General features: G+C 35.0%; 1 protein-coding gene across 1 annotated transcript in view; it reads left to right on the top strand.

Moving 5' to 3' along the window:
- Positions 1 to 17,404, top strand: part of LOC140157257 (dystrophin-like) — a 392,916-nt gene extending 375,512 nt beyond the window's left edge. The window contains 5 exon segments of the mRNA XM_072180385.1: positions 8,842 to 8,933; positions 9,568 to 9,808; positions 10,301 to 10,478; positions 13,128 to 13,292; positions 14,362 to 17,404. Of these exon segments, the coding sequence (XP_072036486.1) occupies positions 8,842 to 8,933; positions 9,568 to 9,808; positions 10,301 to 10,478; positions 13,128 to 13,292; positions 14,362 to 14,486 (801 nt within the window). The 3' untranslated portion in view covers positions 14,487 to 17,404.
- Positions 17,405 to 24,447: the final 7,043 nt, after the last annotated feature.

Here is a 24,447-nt window from a genome sequence, read left to right as displayed (position 1 = left end):
AAACAAATATCATGTACCATGACTTGGTGATGATAGCTGAACATAGTTAACATTTTCTGTCGGAAGCATTTCACTTGCGCCACACCTTTGCGCATAGCATGTCTTTTGCATTTATGTGTTTCGCACTCAGGAGGGTCAACGATGCTTCAATATATTTGATTTATGATCATGTTCCATGGAAGTTGGATAGCCTGTTTTGTTTTTCTCTAAACTATGAATGTAGATAATGCTGGGAGTTAATTATATTATTTTATCTTATGTGAAACTTTTCCACAGCTTTCAATCATTTATTCACTATGGAACTTTTACTTTTTAGTCCTGCAATTTATTCAGACTTATTTTTGAGCATTTTATGATTTCTGTCTGCATAAGTTTTTCATACTATTCCAGTATTCCAGAAGAATGAATTTGGAGAAAGTCTGTATCATGATTGTCATTACTAACATGATTTTTACACATGTAGCTTCTTCTCAATTATTATACCAAATACTTCTTTGTATTTTCTTCATGTCTGTGAAATAGTATTGGATAATAAGAATTCTTGTTACATTTTAAGAACAGTAATATTTTCTTCTCAGATAGCACTACAGGAGTCATACTGGGCTATTCTCGTTGAAATCCACACACCCCCTATGGAAAACATGACCTTAATCTTCCACACAGGGAGTGTAGATTTCAAATGGGGTTACCTGAATAGGTGACTCCATTTGAAATCTACACTTCCTGTGTGGAAGATTAAGGTGACGTCTTCTTTAGGGGGTGTATGGATTTCAACTGGAATAGCCCAATGGTCTCATTTCCAGTGGCATAGTTCAATGATCTCCATACAACTATCATAGCATAGACGTTGACCTGAAGTTGTGGAGTATGAGTTTTTGTACCCAACACATTCAAAGGTCATTCTGTGAATGTGCAAACATTAGGGGGTCAAAGAACTGTGCCCTACAGATGAGCATGTTTCAGATCCTTGTGTAGTATTCATCTAGTATCAAAATCCCATTCCTATAGATGAGTTGACCTCAGTTTTTATCAACAAAGGCAAGGGACCGGTATATCGATATGCTTGAGTGAACCCCATGCAACCGCTACACTGTTCAATAGCCTTATTGTGATGTGGCGGGAGTGTTAAAACATGAGCTCTGAACAAAATATGATGCGCGCGCATACTGCCAGGCAAAAAACAATGGAAATTGTGATGATGCGTGCGCATATTGTCAGGCATTGACGTCAGAAGTCAATTCATCTATACATTGGTTTTCTTCAAGTTCGGTAGTGACATCAATTATTTTTCCCGGTTGTGCTGCAAGCATACCAACAAACCACCCTTGTATGTGTGAGTGTACACTCTGTGTGATTGACTTTATGCGCAAGATTCGATACTTCCACTATAGTGAAATACACATGTACGTAACTACCAAACTTGAGGTGAACCAAAGAATAATGTGTAATATTTTCATCAATATCCCCCACATTGATGTAGTTATATTCAATATCTGTGATAAATGTTCAAAGGCTACATTTCAGTTTCATATATTTTTGTCACATTTCTTCGATGTATTTTGTTTGTTCGTATTGTTTTTATCGGTTTATTGTTTTCTCTGTTTCGCCCCTGAAGCAAGGAGTTGACGATCAGGATGAACATGATCTTTTAGCTAACGCTGAGGATGAACATGAGCGTATAGCACAATACTGTCAAAAACTTGATTCAAGTGGCCACTCCACTGAACCGGTAAATCAAATTGAAAAACTTCATCATAAACCATCTCATATTGGGTCTGAATATTAATCTCTTTTGCTGATGTGGATAATCATTTCATAATTATTTATTTTGATTTTCTTTGATGGCCATAAATAAGTAATCCAATAACATTTAGGCCTTATAATTAATTCTTTGGTGGATTTTTCTTTGGTGGTCATTAATCCAATAACATTTAGGTCTTTGATTTGTAATTAATATTGCTTGGTCAAAGTCTGGTTGAATTCTTTTAATTTGCTATCACTTATTGGTAGTTGCATTTTGCTTCACTACAAAGCATTTCTATAAGGTTCCCAGAACACCATAATAAAAGTCCTAAAAATCCTTGTAGAAGAAAGGGGTATAATTTGCATAAAACCAAAATGGATGATTGTACAGGTTTCAGATTTCAAAGTTACAATCTGGTCAAACCATTCCAATGTATTCCTTTTATCATGTAGATGCTGAAAATGTATAGTTTGACCTATTTCTGATGTACATTTGAAGAGCAAATGTTAAATTTTCAGCTCCACAAGGGCCAGATATTGAAACGTATTCTGATTCCTACAGCAATGGGTTAATGTAGTTTAAAATGTTTCTAATATTTTGTCTTATTATCTCAAACTCATTTTTTGGAGGGGTGGGTCCGGGGTGTTTCTAGCATCATTTTGGAGACCATAATTATAACATCTTTTTTAGTTCCATTTTGGTTAGTTATATTGGAATTAAAACCAATTTGTTGAAATTTTATTTTCTGAAAATCTTGGTGGTCATACATTTATAGTTCTCGTCTTTTGTTTTGGTTGAGTTTTTATACTAATATTTGCATTTCTGAAGTCTTTTTGGTGGCTGTAGATGTTATGTTTCTTAATACCTCCATGTTGTCTTGATTATCACTGTGGACCACAATGACCTCATCCCAGTGGCATAGTCCAATAACTTCAATTAAACACTCATAGTGCAAAATTTGACCTCAAGTTGCAGAGTATGAGTTTGTGTACCCATATTTTCTAATGTCATTAAATGAGTGTACAAATGTATAGGGGTTAAAGAACTGTGCCCTGATAGATGAGCATGTTGTGGATCATGTAGTGTATACAATTGCTGTAGTCTGCTTGTATTGGTTTGGCTTGGGGAACTACACATTTCATGTCAACTCATCATTTTTACATTGTAATATGGCTGTCTACTTTTTACTCTAAATCTGTTTATTTTTATGTTGTACATGGTAATAACAGATCTTTTGACATTGTATTTTCAATATATTTTCATAATCAAACAATAGGTAGCTTACTGTAAAAGTTGGCATTCTTGTGCTACAGTTTTTTGATCTCCAGAATTTTATGAAAAAACATACAAAGTGTTGATTTATGAAACAAAAAGAGTCAATTTCAAAACTAGAATTGTTGTCATTGTCATCTTGAACAAATAGTGGCACAGAAATGACCACTTTTACAGTTTAAGATTACTCATAGTATTATACAGCTGGTTAACAGTATTCTATAGTTGATGATCAGCTCATAATCAGGGGAATTGTTAGGCTTTTACTACTACACTGAAAAGTAGACCCATGTTAAAGAGTGATATTATAACCTTTTTGGTCTAAATTTTGCATGTTTAAGAAAGTAGATTAAGTATAGAACTTTCAATTAATAATTTGTGATGCTTCTGGCAAGATGTCACAAGAAAATTCCTGAAATAAAATATATTGATATTAATCTATGATGATCAATCTATATGTAATTAGCGCCCCTCTTAATAAGCAAGTAACAAATGTCAAATGTCTTAATACAATTACCTTCTTAACCTTCTGGCTCAGGATTGTGATGATTTTGACTTCAGAAACACTGTATTTATTAATGATTATATGTGTAAAAAAATAAAATACCAACCTGACAAAAAAACTGTAGGCCTAATGGGCTATTCCATCTGAAAACCATACACCCCCTAAGGAAGACATGACCATGCCCGTACACACGTGGGGTGCACAGCAACCACCCCCCCAAATGTGCAGAAGTATACAAAAAGGCCCAAAATATGACAATTTGCGAGCGTAGCATTAAAAAAAAGTAGGTTTTTTACGCTTTTTTTGGTCAAAAAAGGTCCAAATCTTTGAGGAAAAATCCACTTTTCACAAAATTGATGTGACCTTAATCTCCCACACAGGGGGTGTAGCTTTTCAAATGGATTCAGGTTGTCCCATTTAAAATTCACACTCCAAGATTAAAGCCATGTCTTCCATATGGGGTGTATGGAATTCAACTGAAACAGGCAAATATATCATTGGGTGTATCACATACTGACGGATATGAACAATCATGTAAAATCCATAGTGACAGATATTGAGATTTCTTGAAAAAAAAAATTCACATAGTGATAAATAACGTCAATGGCAGTCTATTACATGTGTGAGGTGTACAATTTTACATGTACAACATTTTATATTCTGGAAATAACTTTTTAATAGACATGCAAATTGCTAAATAAGTTTATACTCAATGCCCATTATTCAATGATTTCCCGATGTTCATTTCTTGTTGCATTTGTGATTGACATCACTATTTGATACACCCGATTTTATCATCCATCACTATGTGATACACATGGCGATAATATAATATATTAATATTAATTGCTTCAGTCTACAACCTGTAACTTGATTTAACTTGCAGATTAAACCAGAAAGATATACATGTTTGCTGAAAACTATCTCCCCTCGTTTTTGTAATCCCAATTTAAAATGTTTGTCTTGCTTTTGTTTGTTTTCATGTGAAGCATCAAAACGGAGTGGAGGAAACAATTACTCCCAAAGCTAGTGAAATTGTCAACGCAAGTCCTAAACCGGTAATTAGTGGCTTTGTTATAATCAACTAACTTGTGGATGCAAATCTTAATGTACTGTACTTCATAGTGACTAAACTAGCTAGCTTACTTACAAACTGATAATGAGTTCTAATCATAGTAGGCACTTTTATAAATTTAGAGCTGTAAGAAAAATAAATTACTTACCAACTACAATTTTGTATCTATTTTGATATGAAGAGTTTTTAAAAGTAGGCCCATTTATAAATTTAGAGCGGTAAGAAAAATAAATTAGTTATAACCAACTACAATTTTGTATCTGTTTTGATATAGAGAGTTTTTAAAACTTTCCAATACCCAATCTATATGAAATTTCAAAGTGGTTTATCGGTTTATTGTTTTCTCTGTTTCGCCCCTGAAGCAAGGAGTTGACGATCAGGATGAACATGATCTTTTAGCTAACGCTGAGGATGAACATGAGCGTATAGCACAATACTGTCAAAAACTTGATTCAAGTGGCCACTCCACTGAACCGGTAAATCAAATTGAAAAACCTCATCATAAACCATCTCATATTGGGTCTGAATATTAATCTCTTTTGCTGAAGGTCAAAATCAAATACAAGAAAATATAGCTTACATTCAAATTTGAGTAACATGCATAAAAGCTTTATTTTTCACTTTACAACGAAATATTTGGTCTGGTAATTGATTTGATATCCTTGATCCTTGAGTGTTCATGCTGTTCTGTTTTATGTTTTCCCTCCCTTGTAGCATGATGATGTAGATGAGCATGATCTGATTGCTGAGAACTGTAAAAACCTTGGCGGTGACGTCCAACAACTGGTAATGTCAAACGCTTACCGACATCCCAAACTATTATATAAGCTTTTCTGCTATACTTCAGTTTCTTAAGCTTTTGCTCCAGCTTTCCAACTGTTCTGTACTGCTTACTCAGAATTCTAGACATTATACTTACCATTTCAGCATTACCTGCTTGAAAATATCTTATCTTTTTCAGGTTTCCCTATTTTAAGCTTTCCTCTAGAATGTTTGCAACATACTTCTTATGCTACTGATACCATCTAATATAATTCAAATACTAAAATACTTTAATCATGTGAATTTGTTGAAATTATTTCTAACTTTGTCATCACTTGTGCTTTCTCATCTTTCTTTTTGCTGGTGTTGGTTGCTAATATTATTCTTGAATTGCATTAAGCTAACCTAAGTAAATTCATCTTGTGCATCCACTTTAACACAGAGATATCTCATGTGTATGTCCTCATTGATAGTGTTTACAAAAGCGGCCCCAAAACTAAAGCACACTACGCAAAGTATCTTATAGTATTCGGCAAGGTCCTTTAGCGTAGTCCATCTGCTTTGTCGGATTAGCTATGCAGATTGATTGGTGAATGAGTTGTCGATGTGATATGATCAGGGACAAGTGATTTGCGCGGAACTTTTTTTCCGCGCAATCTCTGTGCAATTGGCTATTTTTTTCCTATGGGCAGAGATACATGATAATTGCACTGAAAAAAAGTTTCGCGCAATTGGCTATTTTTTCTCTTGTCCCTGGATATGATGATGCAGTTCAATTAGCCACAACCCAACTTAGCCACAACCCAAAACTAAACTGTGCCAGATTGGCAGACCGCCGCTGAAGAACCTTGCCAACGACTATAACTAAATTATGCATCTTGTTTCTTTGCCTTTACTCCTTTCATTTGGGTGTTTTATGATCTGGTGATTGGCCACTATCTTTCATTGACTCCAGCTACATTTGCAGTCTGCTTTCATTCATTTCACACAAAACCCTTCTTCATAAATATTACAGTCATAATGCAATCAAATTTAACAGTAATTCATTATCATAAACAACAATTTTATGTATTTTTTTGACATTTTTTTGTTCAAATTTGCTTTATATTTCTCCTTGAAGTATCATGAGGAACATGACTTGATTACATATTTTTGTAAGCAATTAGGAGGTGATGTTTCACAACTGGTAAATTGCTTTTACAATCAAATGGGCTATTCCAGTTGAAATCCATACACCCCCTATAGAAGACATGACCTTAATCTTACACACAGGGGTTGTAGATTTCAAATGGAGTCACCCATTCAAGTAACCCCCATTTGAAATTCATACTCCCTGTGTGGAAGATTAAGGTCTTGCCTTATATTGGAGGTGTGGGGATTTCAATTGGAATATCCTAATTTGGTTTATATTACTTAAAATATAAACCTACAAAGTTCAAGATTACTGCAAAAAAGTTTCAAGATATAAATTACAGTCAGTTCATTTATATATATGAGCTCTTACAAAATATACCCAACAGTGAAAGAGTATAATAAAGTATTGAAAAAGTATTTGAAAGTGTTTTGAAAGCACATCCAAGTTTACACAGAGGTGCACAATTTTCATCAATTGAATTGCAAGAAGCTTTTTTGCAAGTGATCAAAAAATGTAGTAAATCCAAGGTGAAATCATTTTAGTGCTATTGCAATAACATTTTCTTCTTGCAGCCTTCTGACTCTAACAAAAAAAACTTTATTCTGTAGACTGGTTGATGTTATTCTCCTGTTTTTTAAACATTAGCTATTATGCTTCCATGTTTTATGGGTGACCATACTAGACTAACGTTTTGTGCATTACAATAACATGTTCATTAATTATTAAGCTGCAAAACTTGTATGTTTGATTTGTAGTATCTTCAATGAAATTTCATATTTTGTATTAATAATAATATACCGTAAAAGTGAACATTTTCGCAGAACCATAAGTTTCATGTTTTTCACGCTCATTGCAGCTGCTGCAAAAATAAAAACATGCAAATATGTTCTCATGTAGGCCTATGTAAGAAAACTCAAAATCTTGAATTTAAAAACAAGCGAGTAGTTTAAAATTTGAAGAAAAAAAAAATTACACTGCGAAAATGACCACTTTTATCAGTATGTAGTTGTAGTGGACTCAAGTAAAGCTCTTCTAATTGGGAAAAAGATTTGTCAAAATGGTGGAACTTTTTTTTTGACAAATTGAAGAAACTTATATTTGAGTCTTTTGTGGTGTATTAACCCCCTGGACACTACTGGCTATCTAACAGCATTTCTGATTAGTTGATTACTTGAAATGCTCATTTCAATGGCCAATTATGACTAGGCTTATGGTCAAACTTGCATTTGCAGATGATCTTATTAATACCCTCCTTGATTGGTTCAAAATTGGACACAATATTCATTTTGGCCAATCAACAGGTAGTTCTCATAGGGTTAATGATTAATACTAGAGAAAATAGTTTACTTAAATACTAATCAGTGATTGGGAAACAAAATTTGCATGACTTTAAGAAGTGTTTTTAATTTAGTCTTTATAGGTACATTAATTATGAGAAACATGGTATTATTATTACTCTATAGTGGAAATGATATGTTACAAATTACTAACCTAACTTGTAGTTCTTCTCTATTCCGTGGCGTATCGGTCATGATTCCCGAAAGGAAAATGGCAAATTTGTACTGCTGAACCCTCCCCCAGATGACTTTACTGCAGTTTGCAGTTTTAATGCCAAAATAAGTTATTTCTGGTTTTAAACAAGCCAAAAGTATAATGCACATCGCAAATGTTGGACAATTTTGTCACAGTATATTTTGAACTGTTGTTTGACCACCCCTTCCCTTGTTTGGTATGCCACTGCCATCCATACTTCTGATTACTTACAACACCTATAGTAATTAGGGGCCTTTTCTTTATTATCAAAATGTAGAAAGCTTGAGAGATACTGTGATCTTCAAGAACTGCCATGCACAATCTGAGAATTGCCCACAGAAGCTTAGTGTTTCTAGATATTGATATTTGGATATAGGTTCCAGTCAAATAAGATGGGAAAGTCTTCGTTTGTCCATAAATAGTACAATGAATGGTTGACACGCAGTTATGAAACATGCTAGCATATCTGGTAAAGTTCACATAGCATTATGTACCATTCAATGCAAGTCATATTTCACTAGTGTTAAAATATGGAATTCTTTGACAACTATGAAGTTAACCTCATCTTTCTCCTAGTGTGGACTAAACGCACAAATACTGTTCAATAACATTTGCGTTAGGAGGCATGTCAATTCTTAAAGACAGTTGTCTCCTCCAGCACAATTTAACATTGATATTAATCATTCTATTCACTCTGCATTATAAATTTCAGGTTTTGTTATACTACACACTAAGGGATACTAACCAAATTTGATGTTCATTTGCAAGGTCATTTTGAAGATAATTTATGTGTGTGTTTTGTGTTTGCATTACAGCCAAGAAGTCCAGCGCAGATAGTGGTTGCTATTGATGCTGAACAAAGACCCGATTTGGAATGTCAAATACTTCAGCTGGAAGAAGAAAACAAGTAAGAAAAATAGAAAAAGTTTTATGTAATTAAGAGGATATTAAGATATGTAGAGAAATAAATTACCCATTTAACATGATACATACAAGTTTGAGCATTAAGTTTACATGCATATCACTTTAAAAAACTCAGGTGCGCTATGTACAGGCACAATGCCTAGATGTTGATCCACAAGCCTCCACAGACTTTACAGGTTGTCTGTCACTGACCACTACAGCCCCATATCATTCCATAAACCCTTTAACAACAACTCGGGGACTTATAGCAGCTCACGCGCACCCTATATTGATCATCGCAACCAGGATCAGCATACAGGATACAACTTGGCTTGAATTGTCAACCACAGTGAATTACACATTAAGATCAAGTTTCCTGTGCACATGATAAAATAATCCAGGGGAAATTCCCCCAGTCAGAACTTTGCCCCCCCACTTAAAAAAAAAAATCCTGCCACCGCTACTACATGCAAACATGGTGGATCTCTTCCTCAGACCATCAATATCTCTTCCATGACTCTCCTACCTCTAGTCTCAGAACCTACCAACCCAACCGCAGGAAAATTATGAGCCACACAAATGACTTGTACACCTCCATCATCGTTTAATATCATGCACAAAACTTTCTCTGTTCACAGAACTCTCCTCGTAGAATTGGATAGATTAAAGGTGCTACGTACAGATGATCAAAGTAAGATTGATTCATCAGGGTATCCAGATGAGCGTACCAGGTCACCGGGACGAGACACAGAGCTGGTGGCAGAAGCCAAGCTTCTTAGGCAGCATAAAGGTCGTCTGGAGGCCCGCATGCAGATCCTTGAGGATCACAATAGGCAATTAGAAGCTCAGTTACAGAGGTTAAGACAGCTACTTGAACAGGTAAGCTAGTAAATCAAGGATCTCTTAAGTCTTAAAACCTATCTGAAATTAATTTAGGATACATATGATCAGTTTGGTAGACATGTAGCAACAACTGAGTGGGAACTAGCTAAAATTTTATATGATCTTAACAAAAATTCCAGCTCGGAATAGAATTTGAAATCATTTTATGATCAGATATGGTCACTTTGAGGACTTATCACAAAATAGTATCACTTTGAAATCATGTCTGCAAACACATATATGCACATGTTTTTCCTTCCTGCTCTTACATGCAAAACAGTGCATCGTCGTCATCCTATGGGTCATGCCTGACCCATTGTGACCCTTTTGATGATGTTGTTCCAACTCTGCCTATCCAATGCAAGACGCTAACCATTCGTAAGGGATAGTTAGTCCAGTGGATTCTTTGATTCCATCTGTCCAATGGAGCTTCTGTCTAAACCAGTGCACCATGTATAACATAATTATAAAATTGAATTCTTTTAACAGCCTCAGGATCGTAGCCACTCGCAAGCCTCATCGTTGCGTACCACACCCGCTGTCTCACCCACATCATCCATAAGTTCTCTTCCACGTACCCGTCGAGTGCCTCAAGCCGTTCCACCCTTAGAACCAAACAGAACCACAACAAATGGGGGAACAAGTGACTATGACAGTGATATGGCAGGTAAGAAAGGATGAAGTAGAATAAGTCTGTGTCCCCTTAGCAGAGCCAGAGGGGGGCAGAGGGCACTGCCCACCCTCATCTGCAAGAATCATGGAAAATCAACCTATTTCAATATTAACCTCTCCACTCCTATGGGTCTGTTTAGGGGTGGTTAAGCTATCCAATGTGACCTGATCCCACAAAAATGAGCATAAATTCGCCAGGGCACTATACCATCCATTAATCATGACAAAATTAAACAGAAAACAAAAGAAATTCTGGAGGAAATATTGATTTTTGAAGACCAAAGCAACAAGCCATCCTAACAAGTTTAGTTTGAAGTTAAAGGATATAAAAAAAAGGATTTCAAATCTGGAATATTTCAGAACATTATTTTGTCAACTTTATGCTCATTTTGTTAGAGCAGATCATATATGTGACCCCTCAGCACAACTGAGCCATGAAGTCGCCAATCATCATTCTTGAGATATTCAACCAAAATATTCTGCTTGAAATTAGCTTTAAAATGATGTTTATCATGTCTATAGTACTTGACATTTAAGTAGTGAAAAATCAATAAAACAGTCAATAAATCCTTTGTTTCCTATTGTTTATTGTTAAGTTCAATGGAGCATATCTCAATAGTGGCACTGGCGACATCCGGGCTCAGTTGTGGAGGATGGTCACATATATGCTGAAAATGTCAACTTGCTCATAGTATTTTTTGTATTAACTGTAAAGTTAGTTTGGTTTAGATTTCAATAGAGAAATCTACAGGTGTTTTTTTCTTAAGACTCACTGTAGATTATTTTAAGATATGTATCCCAATAGTTACCCCCTCTCCCTCCTGCCTTTGGAGGAACAATCAATGATTTGTTCAACCAGGACATCAAAGCATTTATCAAATTAAAATTTTTTGAACAAGCATAAATGTGACACAATCAAGGGGAATGAGTGGGATGTCGGTAATATTGATTTGGAGATATTGGCAAAGAAAAATAAAATTCTTTTGTTTTATATTGTTTTCAGCGAATGATAAATTGATGCAAAGAAAAGTCATATCAAAATGATGCAAAGAAAAGTCATATCAAAATGGGGTTTTCAGTTTCTGAAATCTCTTAATATCCTTTTTAGAAACATAGTATTGGACATGCGACTCATTCCCCTTGATCATGCCACAAATGTGCTGAAAAGAAATGCAATATATTCATGCCAAGTTAGAATGCCAAATTCGGAAACTTAGGCGAGTAAAAGACGTTGGTGATAACCGTCAACACTCTGAGGAGTTAGTGCCAGGAGCCTCTATATGCAATAGCTGCCCTATAAACATTCAGCAGTTTCTGCATTGTATATTGAACACCATCTAAGAATATGACAGATAGCAGCTATTGCCAATGGGTCGCCATATTGCATTAACCTGTTGACTTACAAAACAATTCTTGTTATTTTTTTCTTTCTTCATTAATAGAGGCCGTCAGCGTGATGTCATATGCCGCCATCTTGTGGGTACACGCTGCGATGGTTGTTCGATCTCCATGCGTGAACAGCAAAATCACTGTGTCGATGCGCAATAACAGCTGCGTGGCAAGCTGCGCCCTGCGCGTAGTGTCCGACGCATGCACACGCTTATCATATGTACCATGCACAAGATGGCGAAAGGCTGACGGCCTCTATCATTAGTGGAGCAAATTATTTTGTCAAGAAAATCACTGATTGTGCCTTCCAGTAATATCCCATTCCTAATTCTTACTCTAGCTTCAGATTAACCCTAACCCACAGTGTACAATAGTCTTTTGCAAAAGAAAAGTTTTCAGTTAATTTTGCTTGTATCTTGCTTTAGTATGACTCTTAAGCAAGGAAAATGCAAAGGAACGAAATGCCGTTTTAGTTAACTCTTTTTACTGTTGTAAAAAATTGTTTGCAAATTTGAATGCTTGCAAATACATAACATGAAAATGCTGCTAAATGGATATGCTGAAAGTTTACGCTAGCTCAGATATTGGTTTAACATGGACTTATAATTATATGTCATAAGTTGCATGCAAAAGCACATACACACACACCTGCTTGTGGAGGGCGTTGCACACCTGAAGCTAGGCAAGAAACCATGGACCCACCTGACATTACGCAAGCAAATGATACATACTATATAAATACCGAAATGCTATATAAAATGCCGAACAAAGTTTAGGGAAAGGGTAATCCATTATCATGGTATTTCGGGGTGTCCTCACTTACAGGTATTTACATATGCACATGCCTCCATATCCCCCCCACACACCCCATGCATTACATGCACACCCCCACCAACTTGCAATCACACACACCTACTCGCAATCACACACACCCCACAACCACCCAGTAACAAAAGCACAAACATACATGCACTACGCACACCCACCCCTACACACATCTAATATAGCCTATACATATGTCAAGAAACCTACTGGAAGTATTATGGTCAACCTCTTACTTAGTTCATTTGAAAGCTTTGTAATGCTGTAACCCCGTGTTACTTGATTGTATATCTTATTTTGCGTAAGTGCTTCAGTTTATTATTTTGAAAGTTTAAAAGCTGTGAAATATCGCTTGGCTGAGTTATGTTCTAGTTTCCTGCATGTATTTTAAGTTGTGTTTCCTCTTTTGTTTTGCATCTCTATTTACCCCCAGGTGAAGATCACCCCCAGCCTTCCCCTCACACCCCTCCCCACCTCAAAGATGACCCCAAAGAAGGGGAACCTGCTGGTGCAGGGTCAGGAGGTCAGGGGGGAAAGGTCGACTTGGATCAGGTCATCAAGGAATTGAACAGTTTCCCTGAAGAGAATGGTGCTACAGGTATGGTATAGGGAGAGTGCAAAAAGGTTAAACTATGGGGAGACTGGACTCTGTAAAAATAATCTGATGATCAGCAGCCAGTTGGACATAACTGTAGTGTCCCAAGGACGGAAAGTCCATGCACACATAGTATTCAGTATTTTCCTGTTATGAAAAATCCAAGCATTCAAATGTCACATGCGAAATAAATTGTGGTGCCACCACTAGAGGGCCAAACTTGTGCACCTCTGTATTGAGTTTCATTGGAGGCCCAAAAGGGAACAATAATGGGTATCTTTCATTTTAAGCATGAGCGCACGCAGGTTTGCACATGTATGTATTCATGTAGCTCTTAGCGCATGGAATTGCATTACACGCACATATAGCAGAGCAGCAAGCTATAGGGATCAATGTTTGTCAAGCTAATGTTTGAAAACAATCCAGAGGTATACTGGAGTGACCCACACACACACGATATAGTCTAGACTCTCCATGTTTAACCTCATTTTGAAAAATTCTCATCACCAGTGTCTCCATTTGCCTACATTCTTCTTTATTTAAGCCCCTGAGCACTACCTGCCGATCTAACATTTCTTCTGAATGGTCAATTACATGAGATCTTCATTTTAATCACCAATCAGAATGGAGCTTTGTAAATAATTCACCCTAATTTTTCTTACGTGGTGAAATTATTCTAACAATGTTGCTGATTGGTCCGATTGATAATGAAAACTTCTTTTTGACCAATCAGCAGGTAGTTCTCATGGGGTTAAAATTGTACATGTATCTGAGCAGACAACAGGCTGTTCAATGGTGATATGTTGGGGTTTACTAAAGCTGGATTGTTTTGTAAATATACTTTGTTCTATCATTGTTGTCAAATCCAACCTTATTGCTAAATTGTAAGAACAAATGAGGTAAACATTTTGCAGAAAATCTCAGTTTCTATAAGATAAATTATACAAAAATAAAGCTTTATTATTATGCAAGTAAAAATTTGTTTAATTTCTAGTTAATGACTTTAATTACACAAAGAAACAGACAGCTCATTTTCAATAACTGCATCTCTTTTTAATTTTTTCCCTTCCAGGTCCTAATAGAGTAGGCAATTTATTCCACTGTGCTGATAACATTGGCAAAGCCGTTGGTACCTTGGTAACCGTAATGACGGATGATGAGACGAGCGATAGAGACGAGAAATCTACATCACCATAAGGTCTTCCATAATCAATAAGTCAATAAACTACGCAGACGATATTATACGAACTGCCTATAAATCCGCCCAACGACTTTGAACCAACAACGAAATACAACAGCTTTTTTTGGTGCAGATGCGGACGTTGCAAATGTTTACAGATGTGATAGTGTGTGTGCGCATTATGAACATGTTTTGAACACACTTTTTATATTTCTCATCTAACTATTATGAAAGTGGTGCATTGTGGGACACCCTTTTGGAATCTACTTAATAATGATTGGAAAAAACAACTCAAATTTCTATCCATGTTGGCATGGCAGCTGTTGGCATAGCAACAATCTTAAGATGGCAGTATGTGCTGCATTTTTACTCAACTACCTGATCTGTGTAGTTTACAATAGCTCATGCTAGGGGCAGAGTTCAACACTGATCATAATACATAGGGAATTTGAAAAATGAACCAAACTTTGATGTTCTAGATCCCTGGTAAAGTCATGATAGAGTAACTGATTTGACAAAGGGGAGAGTTCCTTTGATAGTGTGTTTACTTAACATACTAACAAAATTAATGATATGACATGTTTTTGATACTTGGATAAAATGTTACTTACATGTATTACACACCAGATGTCTGGAGTTATGGTTTGTATTGAACTTTGCCCCTAAGGAATGAGGATGTATGTATTCATTCAAGTTTATTGTCTGGAATTCAGGAGTCCATTTTTGTATCTTCACCCTGGGACCAATTATCTGTGTTTGTTTGGTAATAAAGTCTTGGAAAACAAAATAATATCGAGGATCAATTGATATTAATCAAAAAGGGTATTTTATAATTGTTGCAATGAATGATCCAAGAAACGGTTAAATAAGAAGTGTTGTTTCATTCAATTTGTAGTTGTAATTAACCTGACAATGTTGAACAAACTCAAACTTGTGAAACTGAAAGACAAAGTAGATTTTATTTTAAAGAAATATTGAAATTGAAAAAAGGTGTTTTTGTAGAATTGCATATTTTGATATTTGGGCAGTTGACAGAAGCTGTTAATAAAGTATGAAAAATGATTGTATTAATATACCTATGGGGTGTACACAGATTTGGGGTCAAAGGTCATTAAGAGGTCACTTCTGGTATACACTCTGAGAAAATGGTTCTAAAGTGTCCTTGTGAGGGAACCCTTGCACTTGAGACCTCAAAAAAGTTCATGGAAATTCTAGAACACTTTGCATAACCATTACAGGTTCTGCATAGACTGAAAAGTTCCTCAGAGTGTTCCAAAAATCCTTGTATGGTTCATTTTAAGAACCACCAATGGTCCTGAGAGAACAAATAAAGAACTATTTTTGAAATGTTTTCTAAGAGTGTAACAGACCTGTGGTTGCTGAGTTAGCATTAAATATGCCTCATAATGGAATGGTTTCTGGACTCTAAAAATTCAAAAATATTTTGGTATTCATCTTAATTATGACAAATGAACTGTAGAAGGGAGACCACTTTTTTAGATAAAAAAACAAGGTTTTTGCCAATACAACACACTCCATGTCAAAGTTCTAGAAACACCCTTTTCCTTTTGAAGAGGAAGAAATGTTTTGTTAAATCTTTTTCAACAAAAGTAGCGAATAAATTCTTGTAAAATTAACACAATTTTGTATGTTTTGAACACAGCTAGCATGCTTGACATGTATGCTAACCCATGTTGTTTTGAAACATGGTGTTCTTGTAAATATAATATTTGATAGTAACTTATGAAATAGACCATTATGATCATGAACAAAATGGTGCCAAACTTTATACAGATAAATTTTATTCTGCAAATGTCTTACTGTGTAAATTATTAGATTTCTAGATAAGGATGCACAAATCTTCATTGGAGAAGCCCTTCTGAACTCAAACATGTTCCCATTTTGTTAATTTATCCATGTGGGTAGTACTGACGGAATTATCAGCCTAAAGAACAAGCTTGATTTTGATTGGTTGCACAGATGATTATATCATGTAATGAACCAATCAGGCACCCTGTAAGAAAGGCATGGGGTTTATTTGTAATGTGATAAATAATGAATCTTTAAGTTATATAAGATAAAAATAATGAAGCTATCAAAGGCTTAAGTTACCAAGTCAATACTCTGATCATTACCAAATAGGCAGGCCACATAACATTCATATGACTATATCCTTAACATTGTAATCCTTTCTTTGCAATTTTGCCCTTTTTGGCTGTTTGTTGCACATAAATCTCAACAAAAAGGTCACAAATTGCCAATCTTAATGCACACAATTTGAACAATTACTTATAATTATTATTCTTTGCACAAATTTAAACATAAATGATAAATATTGTCATTCTTTGCACACAAATTTGAACAAAACTGACACATTGTCATGTTACACAAAATTATTGATACTTTCTTGCAGGTAGAAAATTTGAACAAAAAGGACAGATATCGCCCCAAAGTCTATATTTTGATATTGACAGTAAATAAAGGTTACTGCCGATTTGCTTCTGATCATAGTATTGTAGGATAATGAATGAGTAAATTACCAAAATCATGACTGTTTATCTTTTGCTCACAATTACCCTATGTATAAGACTAATATAACCCATATGGAATTAGAATGGAAACCATAGCAACAGGCTGTTCTCAACTATCAAGGAAATCATACATGACATTCCTTTAATGATTCCAACAAAACAGAGCATTTCTAGATTGTAGATAAACCCAAACTTGTGTGTGTCTCCAACCATAATACAAACGTCTACAACTAATTTGCTGATAACTTGTATCGTGATCTTCCAACCCGTCAATTGACATTTTTTAATTTGTAAAATGTGGATATAGATATAGATACTAGAAATACAGTCCTGTATAGATGATTCAAATGATCATTTTATAGTGTCCATATTTTTGACCAGTAGGTCTAAACGTGGATAATGATTGTGTTAAGAAGAGGTAAATAATGAAAATAAAGTATTCATTAAGCAAAATTGTGTTAATTTATTCAGATTTTTAATTTGTTTATTTCAAGTTTGAGTTCAACTTCAACAAAGGCTGTGAAGTTTCAAAGGTCCAACGAAGGAAATAAATCAAGTCAATGACTAACAGTAACCATAACAAACCAGTTACCATGGTAACCTATCCAAAGGTGCATACAATCCTTAAGTAATCTACTCCTATAGTCTGCTTGTTTTTAAAGGGATAGTCAATGATTTGCTGCAACAGAATACTCCTCAAAAGAAATTCATCAAAATTCAGATTTTGGCTTTGGAACAACCATGCTATACAATATGCTAAATAAATGGCGTATTAAATGGGAATAATGTGATGAAGATGAAATCTGGATTAAAGTTGGAGTTAGTGTAATTAATTATATTCTTGCTCAAGCTGCTGAACTCAGAACCCATGCATGAAATTGAATGAAAGCGGTTGACCCAGCGAGGGCCATTAAGACTGACCAAGTTGTTTGCAGTGCTTTATGAAACAAGCATTCAGCTATTAGGATCAAATGGACCAATTTGTGCTCCTTTGATGATCATGGTGCTATTCCAGATGAAATCCATACATCCCCGTTCGAAGACATGATCTTTATCTTCCAGACAGGGAGTGTGAATTTAAAATGGGGTTACCTGAATGGGTTGACTGCATTTAAAATCTACACTCCCTGTGTTGGAGATTGAGGTCATGTCTACCATAGGGGGTGTATGGATTTGGTACAGAAAATCTCAGAGGGTTCTTTTAAGCTTGTATTTTCATTAGGTTGCATTGCTATAGATATAGGAGATCATGTTATAGTTCCATCTCTTTATTTATGCCCATTTAAAATTTGATTAAAATATTTTAAGAATCACATTATGTAGCAATCTTTTTCAAGATGTTTATAATTTTTCTTTTCTTGTCCTGCTTGGGTGTTTAATAATTTTCTTGTGTTTGCAACCAATAATGTTACAAAATGCATTATTCCCTTTCTTCAAACCGCTAATATGATGAATGGGTTACCCATGTTTTATATGGGCATGCAAATTATACAAAAATATTGAAATTATAAATTAACTCATGACAGTTCTTCCCCTGTATGTTAAAATGACATTCTTAATAACAAACACAATCATAAGTACTGTTAGTAAATACTTTCAATATTATTATGGAAAATGTAACGCATATTCTTGGGTGGACACTGGACATGTATAATCACATTTTCCAAATGCCTTGAAAATTTACTGTGAAGAAAGAGTTGTCATAGAGTGTGAAGAAAGAGTCGTCATAGAGTGTTTCTAGAATATTTACATGCTAATTTAATGATTGATTAATATCTATTGTGCTCTTGAATGTGACAGTTGGATGTCAAATGTATAGGGCAATTGCAGAATACAGCAGACATGCTAAAATCACCATGGGTGCTACAATATTTGTTCAAAACTCGACTATATGCAGTCTGTGATATTCAGCAGTTGGCCCTATTGTCAATATTATGGTGCTGCTTGGTAGCCTATTATAATATGGCAGTGTTCACCAGAATTTCAGTTTGACTTGCGTGTAGTTCATAGATTTGCAAGCTTCTTCGAAATGCACCGTGAAAATTGGACGACTCAACGCTTTGATTTGTGATCTTCTATTTCCAGAACTATTACACTTGCAACAACACCAAATAGACTCCCTGATTTGATGATCAGATCACACATTATTGTTTCTCTCAAAATTAGGGAAGGAATGAAAACATCTTTTCTTGGCCAGGACTTGAACCCGGAACCTTTAGGGCTGTGAACAGGGACTTGAACCTGGAACCTTTGGGGCTCTTTCAAACTGAGCTATGGTACTGAGGAAGGTTATATCATGAATGCGAAATAGAGTATTACACATTCATACACAAATTCTGAATTCCAAAAAATTGTATTCCTTCCACTACTGTATTGACAAGCATCAAGAAGAAAATATTATTAGTATAGCCAATTAATTAGAGAAAAGGGACAATTTATATTTTATCAAACCAGTGATGAGTTGATTTGGTAGTAATTTAAGTGTAACAGCTTACACTATATCAGAAATGTGATGGTCAGAAGTTATGGTGAACATTGTATGTTTATCATTTATTCTCATGCTTTGTGATACCTAGTTTCAATTATTCTATAGTTCATTCATCTTATTTTATGTTTATCCCAGTGTCGTCCATCTTCCTATTTATGAACCATTATTCTGTTGATATTTTATGTTGACTTACATTATAGTGTATTTATGTAACTTTGTTCTATATTCTTGTCAAACTATTATTATTTTTGTTTTCCTGAGTTTAAGAAAAATTTGACGGTTGAATATGTTGAAACATACAAGTGGAAATACATTAGTGATACAAGTATTGTATACTAAGAGATGTGATAGCAATTTGATTATATGATGAAAATTTTACCTAAGCTACCCGCAGATATTGTTTTTTACACACCCTGTAAAGAAAAGGTTCTGTGTTTGATTCATAAACATACCATGTAATTCAATGAAGATATCTTACCCTTCCCTTTGCAACATGAAATGCATATAAAATGCATTACCTCACTACATCAAATGACATTACTATAACTTTGTACAGGTTTCCTTATGTTTTTATGTTGAGAATAAACATATTTTGCAAGATTTGGATGGACTGTTCATTCAGGTACTTTTTGTACCCATGTTGCACTAGAGTTCATATCAGTAGAGAAAATTGAAATGCATTGTGGGAAGTGTAAGATACCTTCTTTGGTTGTAATATACTTGATTGCTGAAAAATGTCAAATATATTATTCAACATTTTTCACAAATCCAAAGTGCTAGCTTCATTTCAAGCATTTTATATAACTTTGTTGATGAACAAACAATTTTACCCATATTTTTCAGACTTATTTTTCACTGAAATTATCACTAAACCCTTTCCTTGCAATTACCTTTATAGCCAAAATATTAAATTCTCGATCATGAGAGCCAACTTGGGTACGCACAGTTATTTGCGCCGAGCGTACTACGCAAATAAATACCGGCGCAAACACAGCTTTTGAGAATTGACCAATCACACGGTCGTTGCTAGGCAAGGTCAAGGTTCGGTCATGCAGGTCGAGCGATCGTGTTATTCTATGAAAAGTACGCTAACGCAGAAGGTACATCCTCTCATGATCGAGAAATTGTTATTTTGGCTATAGTAATATTTATAATCATGTGTGTATGATTAATACATAATGAAAGACAAAAAAGGGAATTTAAGAAATTAATAATGTATAAACAATGTGTATATAGCATTGTACAAAGAAACATTTTATAATAATGCCTGACTGAATTTGATAATTAAATCCTTGTGTTTTTTAACAAGTCAATGTTACACATTGCAAATAAATACTGGTATTGAGACAGATTGACAGGAAGTGCTATTTTGTAAAATGAGCTTGGAAATTTTTCTGATGACAAAGATGGCTTAACCCCCTGAGCACTACCTGCTGATCTAACATTACCTCCGAATGGTCAATTATGTGATATCTTCACTTTAATCACCAATCAGAATGGAGCTTTGCAAATAATTCACCCCAATTTTTTTTTTTTTTTTTTGATTATTCTAACAATGTTGCTGATTGGTCCAATCTATAATGAAAACTTCTTTTTGGCTAATTAGCAGGTAGTTCTCATGGGGTTAATATTGATTCACCCACACCCTCATTTGCTTGAACTCAATTTAGTATTAAAGGGCTATTCAGTGATTTGCTAATCTGGAGGATCGTACATATCATCGAAATTCAGATGTTGGCACCTTAAGTCAAAAGCTGTGTATTAAAGGCAAAAGACATTTTAATTTCTTGATTTATGTAGAGAAATTAGCTATTGAACAGGGCTTCAATACTTCTGTTTTAATACCTTGTTTTTGCCAAATTTTTCATTTCAAGAATGCCTAATGACAATTTTAATGACTTGTCCTTAACTTTTAAGCAATCTTTACACAATTTTTTTTACACAATTTTGTTTTACACTTTAACTGAAAGGAAGGGAGCTTGGCCTCCATCAAATTGGTGAATCTCTCTATTTCATGGTACCCATGGGGGACTCAAGTTTGGATTGGGTAGGATGTACTTCCAAGAATCTGAACATTGACCCATAATTATACCAAGTTTCCAAGTATATTTGACATATTTTTATGTCCGAGGCTAGATCATAGATGTTTGGCCTCATTCAACACATTTTAACAAAAGTTTATACAAAATTTGAAATTCAATTAGGTGAAATTGGGTTTTTTTCTGGTGAACAATTTGAAAAATTAACCTTCTTTTCGTGAACAATTTGCAAAATGAACCTCCTTTTGGGACATTGATATACCAGAAGCCTGAAAATGTAATACATAATATGTGGCACGTCCCCATATGGTCATTTGTGCTGAGTACCCCCTCCCCCGGGCTTTTTAGCTACTGAATCCATCCTCGGAAGAGTGTGGTTTCAAAAGTCCTCCACTTTACAAAATCCCAAAGACCATTGTAGTACATTATTGTTATTATTTATTTACTTGGAAAATTGAGCTCCAAACATCAAGATCACATCATTTACAAAGGGAGTGGGGAAGTTGTATTCAAAAGCCATCCTGTTGAGTTATGATTTTTTTGTTAGTTTGTATCCCTCATTATCTTATCAGTAGATTTCTTTTTGTAAAATTCAAAAACATATTTGTCAATACCACAACAAAAATAAAAATATACCATACAACGAAAGGATTATGTTGTCAGTTGTGTTTTTAGTTGATGTAGTCAAAATAGTTCCTTGTCATGCATCACTTAGGATAGCCTCGGTTCGAGGCGTCTGGGCTCTGGGTTTCTAACCAGTTTTATGTCATACTCACAACAACAAAAAACACCATCCAAGAGGCCAGATGCCTCGAACCGAGGCTACATTTACAGTCGGAATTGCAATTGAATGAACGCAGCTGTACCTGATCTAAATGTGGTTGTATATCGCGTATTTCAAACAACAACACGAACGCAAGACCTTATTCACGCACAGTCGCACATGCTAGCATACATTGCGCAGTATACGCAAAAATCATCGCGCTATTGAAAGCTGCGTTCATTCAATTGGAATTCCCACTATAGGATGATAGTGTACATATGCATGAGCAAATTAGTATGGGTTTCACCCAGGGCTGAGCCAAGGCGAGTAAGACTTCCAAATCGTTCCTCTGTCCTGCTACTAAAAGGACAAATATGCACGAATCACACCAAAATTGTCAATTTTAACGCTAAAATGGGCCAAAACAAATTAGAATAAGTAGCCTAAAACGGGAACGAGTCAAAAAAAGTGCAATAGAGCAAAGAATCGATATTTATGCAAGAACCAAGTCAAACTTTCCCATTATTGAAATATTTTATAAATGCCACACTTAAACGTCAGCTTCTGTGAAAATATGAAGTGAATCGCGACTACCGTTTAATTTTTATAAGTCCTTTTGCTGCGATACCCAATTTAGTTATTTGTCCACGAGATACCATGTATTTTGAATGAGAGCACACAATGCGCGGTAAAGGCATTAGCTCTGAAACTGACATCAACTTAAAAAGGTTGATTTTTGCGTTATTTTAATTTCTTTTTTCTGTTCAAACAAACTTTCTAACATTACTTTAAGTCCTTGATACCTCAATTGATTCCAACTCCAGTTTTTTAATCCCAATATGTCCAACTTACTGGATATTTTGTAATTCACTCCACTTCAATTTGCGTGCATTTTATTTTGACATTTGAAAAAAACCCGCCTACAAATGTGTATGTTTTTTTGATTGAGAATAAACATCTTTAAAGTAAAGGTAAAATGAAAATAACAACAAATAATGTTTCTTTTCCTTAAAAAGACCAAGGACAAGAACACTTTGGGTGCTCCGTTTAATTTCAATGCCAATGGGGTTAAGAAAATGTCAGTTGTTCAAAATCTACCTTACACAGAGTGCGCTGACATTCAAATTTTAGATGTCTCTTGGACAAACATTAAAATTGGGTATCGCTATAAAATGTGTCATAAAAACAAAAGCGGTAAATCACGAATTCCTTTATTTCTTCACACAAGGTTGCTGATGAATATATCATATATGAAATGTTTTCAAACCTAAAAGGTTCAACTCGGTTCTTTAATAAAAATGGATTCTTTTCTCTATTGCACTTTTTTGACTCACCCTGTATTAAAAACTACAAATTTTTGTCAATTTTTGTCACAGTATTTTGAGCCATGGGAAACTTGCCCCTGGTTTGTATGCCTTTTCCAGCCCCTTCTTGCATCACCTGCCAAATTTTTATGATTCTAATTTGCAAACCTTATGGTCTAGATGTACATAGCGAGCACAGTGGGCAGGAAAATTTCGTCGCTGTTTTGGCATACTGTCTTATGACAAAAAATGCTGTTTTGAGAAAATCGCATTTAAAGTTTTTCCAATTTTTGAAGACCCACTGGAGAGCACCAAAGTAAAATATGTTTATTATTATCAAAGAATATAATCAATAATATATTTGTCTATTCACTAATTAGAAGTAATTAATCTGCAAACTCATATGGCAGTATGCCAAAATATGCACAATTTGACAACCTATGTAAAAATATATGATACGCCATGTGATACAACAGTATGCCAAAACAGTAGGAAACTGCAGATACACGGTGGCCTATCGCGACGTATCATGATACGACTATGATACGACTGTATGCCAAAACACAGAATGAGGATTTGGGGGGGGTGTTACATAAAAAACATGTTGTATCATACTATTAAATTAATGCCAAATCTCATTAACTAATTACATTTAGGTCTCAAAACTTTGTGAATATATATAGTTTCATTCATAGAGTTTAAAAGTTTATATAACTCATTTTGCCCAAAAATCGTCATACGACACTATGCCAAAACAGCGATGATTTGATCCCTGAAGCGAGACAAAAATGTCAAGGTCATTTGGGGGTCAAATCACCATATATTGTCACAGGTGCATGATATAATGGCAAAC

Source organism: Amphiura filiformis, chromosome 7, assembly GCF_039555335.1.
Source record: "Amphiura filiformis chromosome 7, Afil_fr2py, whole genome shotgun sequence".
In the NCBI taxonomy this organism is placed as follows: Eukaryota; Metazoa; Echinodermata; class Ophiuroidea; order Amphilepidida; family Amphiuridae; genus Amphiura; species Amphiura filiformis.
The sequence above is the reverse complement of the archived record's forward strand: the minus strand, read 5'-3'. Positions and strand labels throughout refer to the sequence as shown.